The sequence below is a fragment of the Colossoma macropomum genome, unplaced genomic scaffold (assembly GCF_904425465.1).
Source record: "Colossoma macropomum unplaced genomic scaffold, Colossoma_macropomum, whole genome shotgun sequence".
In the NCBI taxonomy this organism is placed as follows: domain Eukaryota; kingdom Metazoa; phylum Chordata; class Actinopteri; order Characiformes; family Serrasalmidae; genus Colossoma; species Colossoma macropomum.
The window spans coordinates 614897-618152 of record NW_023494805.1 but is presented as its reverse complement, the minus strand read 5'-3'; the positions used below and the strand labels follow the sequence as shown (position 1 = coordinate 618152).

At 47.3% G+C, this 3256-nt stretch overlaps 1 protein-coding gene across 1 annotated transcript in view; it reads right to left on the bottom strand.

Moving 5' to 3' along the window:
• Positions 1-1385: 1385 nt before the first annotated feature.
• Positions 1386-3256, bottom strand: part of LOC118826315 (intracisternal A particle-promoted polypeptide) — a 9164-nt gene continuing 7293 nt past the window's right edge. Inside the window, exons 8-10 of the mRNA XM_036597249.1 lie at positions 3143-3256; positions 2519-2739; positions 1386-1993 (exon numbers count right to left, since the gene is read on the bottom strand). The exon at positions 3143-3256 is cut by the window's right edge and continues 9 nt beyond it. Coding sequence (XP_036453142.1) covers positions 1769-1993; positions 2519-2739; positions 3143-3256 — 560 coding nt within the window. The 3' untranslated portion in view covers positions 1386-1768. The remainder of the gene's footprint in view (positions 1994-2518; positions 2740-3142) is intronic.

Sequence of the window (3256 nt, the reverse complement as noted above, 5' to 3'; positions counted from 1 at the left end):
TACAACACAGATATAGACATTTTATTTACTATCCAGAACCACCAGTGAACCTACACGAGTCTTCTGAGTTTATATGGAATGTTGATGATGGAAAATAGTGGAAAAACTGAAATAATCAGTTTTCTTTGGGGACTATTTTGCCTCACAGCGCCCTGCATGTATCCCTCCACCATGAATGGAGTTTAAGTTCTCTAAACTATCATAAAACAGTGTCTCAGTCATCAGGCAGTGAATTCACAACCATTTCATGTAGGAACTTTCTGTGAGGGAGCTTTTAGAGGTGGACGTCTGGTTCCTATCACCACCACTGTGAACAGTTCTGACTCTGTAAGTTTATCTAGAACAGAGCGTTTCACACCAAACCACTCTGAACCACCCTGAACCACTCTGAACCACCCTGAACCACTCTGAGCCACCTGAACCACTCTGAACCACTCTGAACCACTCTGAGCCACCCTGAACCACCCTGAACCACTCTGAGCCACCCTGAACCACCCTGAACCACTCTGAGCCACCCTGAACCACCCTGAACCACCCTGAACCACTCTGAACCGCCCTGAACCACCCTGACACCTGAGCCACCCTGACACTCGAGCCCCTGAACACCCTGATCACCCTGAACCACCCTCAACCACCCTGAATCACTCTGTTTACAGCTTAACTGCTTAATTTTTGATGTTCTCCACAATTAGAATTCCCCTTTCCTACGTCCTCAGCTCTCCTTCATTAAGGCTCTACCACATTAAGAGTCAGTCTGGTCAATCTTATTCAAACTCAGTCCAGCGTCCTTTCGGTCATAAGTGTGATATATTGATCAGTAAACAGTTCTAACACTCCTCAATCAGCTGCAGATAACAGTCACCTGTATCTGTATAACTGTTAGACACTGAAACCCATTATCACCGTTTTCAGATCCAACAGTCGCCGGTCCAGTACAGGAGTGTGTGAGACGGTCCAGTAAAGTGATAATCGGACAGAAAGTCCAGTGTAGTTTCCGCCTCTAACCCCAAACATAGCCGATCAGCTGAGACGTGTTTGGTGTCTGAAGTTCGCGTCTTTAGTTTTAGCACTGGAGCTAAGAGGCTAATGTAGCTAACATTTAATGAAAGCCTTATAACCTACCAATTAGCATGGTGCTAACTGGAGCTACGAGGCTAATGTAGCTAACGTAATGAAAAGCTTGTACCCTACCAATTAGCATGGTGCTAACTGGAGCTACGAGGCTAATGTAGCTAACATTTAATGAAAAGCTTGTAACCTACCAATTAGCATGGTGCTAACTCGAGCTACGAGGCTAATGTAGCTAACATGTAATGAAAAGCTTATAACCTACCAATTAGCATGGTGCTAACTCGAGCTACGAGGCTAATGTAGCTAACATGTAATGAAAAGCTTGTAACCTACCAATTAGCATGGTGCTAACTGAGGTTACAAGGCTAATGTAGCTAACGTAATAAAAAGCTTATAACCTACCAATTAGCATGGTGCTAACTGGAGCTACACAGCCTTTAGTCCATGTTTGTAGACAACACAGCGTCAGAAACCACATCATCCAGTCTATTAGAGATGCTGAGATCCTCCATACCGTTAGCACCGTGCTAATTGGTGGGGTACAGCTACATTAGCCCTGTAGCTAAACTACAGGCGTAAACTCAGACACCAAATGCGTCTTGGCTGGCTGACCACATTCAGGGACAGAGAGGAAACTGGACATTTGATTTTTGTCCAAACCGTCGCTCTAAAATATTAATATTAATAATCTGCTGAGTCACAGCACGGCCACGCCCCCGTCGCAGCGGCTGGTGATCATGTTGCCGACCTCGGTCCAGGTGTCCAGGTGTGGGTCGTAAATCTCCACCGAGTCCACAGTGACCGGAGCTGAGAAGTCTCTGCTGGACGCTCGGCCTCCGACGGCGTAGAGCAGCCCGTTCACGGCCGCTACGCTAACACCCGCCCGGGCCACTGACATGGGGGACACCTCCACCCACTTCTCCTGAAAACATGAACACAGAAAAGCCTGGATTATCAACACATTAATCATTATAATTAATATTATTTAAAAAATTATAAATCAATTAATGCCTTTGTTTTTAGCACCATTCACTTGATTTCCACAATCCAAAATATCTGAATTAGGAAACAAATCTGAGACGAACAAAAATAAGAAAAATAAATCAGATTTAAGGGAGCCATAAATACTGGGACGTAGTATTTCCAGAATACTAGTTATGGAGACAGGAGATTAATAACTATTATGATTATTATTATAATTATTAAATGCCTTCATGTTGTTTCAGCACCCGACCCTAAACGGCTCTAGAAGTTCTCTAATGATGGAACGTTTTATTTTGGCAGTTTAGCAGCTCGTTTTACTGCCTTGCGTTTGATCTAGAGTTGATGATTGATCAGCCCAGGCCCAGCAGATTAGCATTAGCCTGAAGGCTAACTGTGGAGCATTTAAATGCCTTTTAATGGGCGTAGTGCCTTAAAATACACTGAGCAGGCGGTCAGTCCTCACCTCCTCTGGACAGTACTTCTCCACCGTCTCCAGTGACCCCAGCGCCTCGTTCCACCCCCCCACCGCGTAGATGCAGTTATTGAGGCTGGCCACGCCCACATACGCCCGGCGGGTCACCATGACGGGCAGAGAGCTCCAGCGCCGGGAGATCGGGTCGTACACCTCCGCCGAGCGGAGCTCCGTCCCCTCATCGCTGATCCCCCCGACCACGTAGATAAAGCCTGAATAAGCAGAGAAACGACACGTCAATCATACCTCACTATAAAACACAAACTCGAAACCCCGCCCCCAAATACAGACCCTCCCTTCACTGTTCTCTAAACCCCACCCCCAAATACAGCCCCTCCCCTCAGTGTTCTCTAAACCCCACCCCAAATACAGCCCCTCCCTTCACTGTTCTCTAAACACCGCCCCAAATACAGCCCCTCCCCTCAGTGTTCTCTAAACCCCACCCCAAATACAGCCCCTCCCTCCAGTGTTCTCTAAACCCCGCCCCAAATACAACCTCTCCCTCCAGTGTTCTCTAAAACCCCACCCCAAATACAGCCCCTCTCTTCCACACTGAGAGAATGAGCAGTTGTCTGGTGCCCTCTAGTGGCAGGTGAAGGCGTGTGCGTCCTGTACCCTGCAGCTCACAGCAGCCGAAGTAATACCGCGGCACCGGCATGTTCCCGATAACCTCCCATTTGTTCTCCTCCGGGTCGTACCGCTCCATTGTTTTTCCGATTTCAGAGCCGA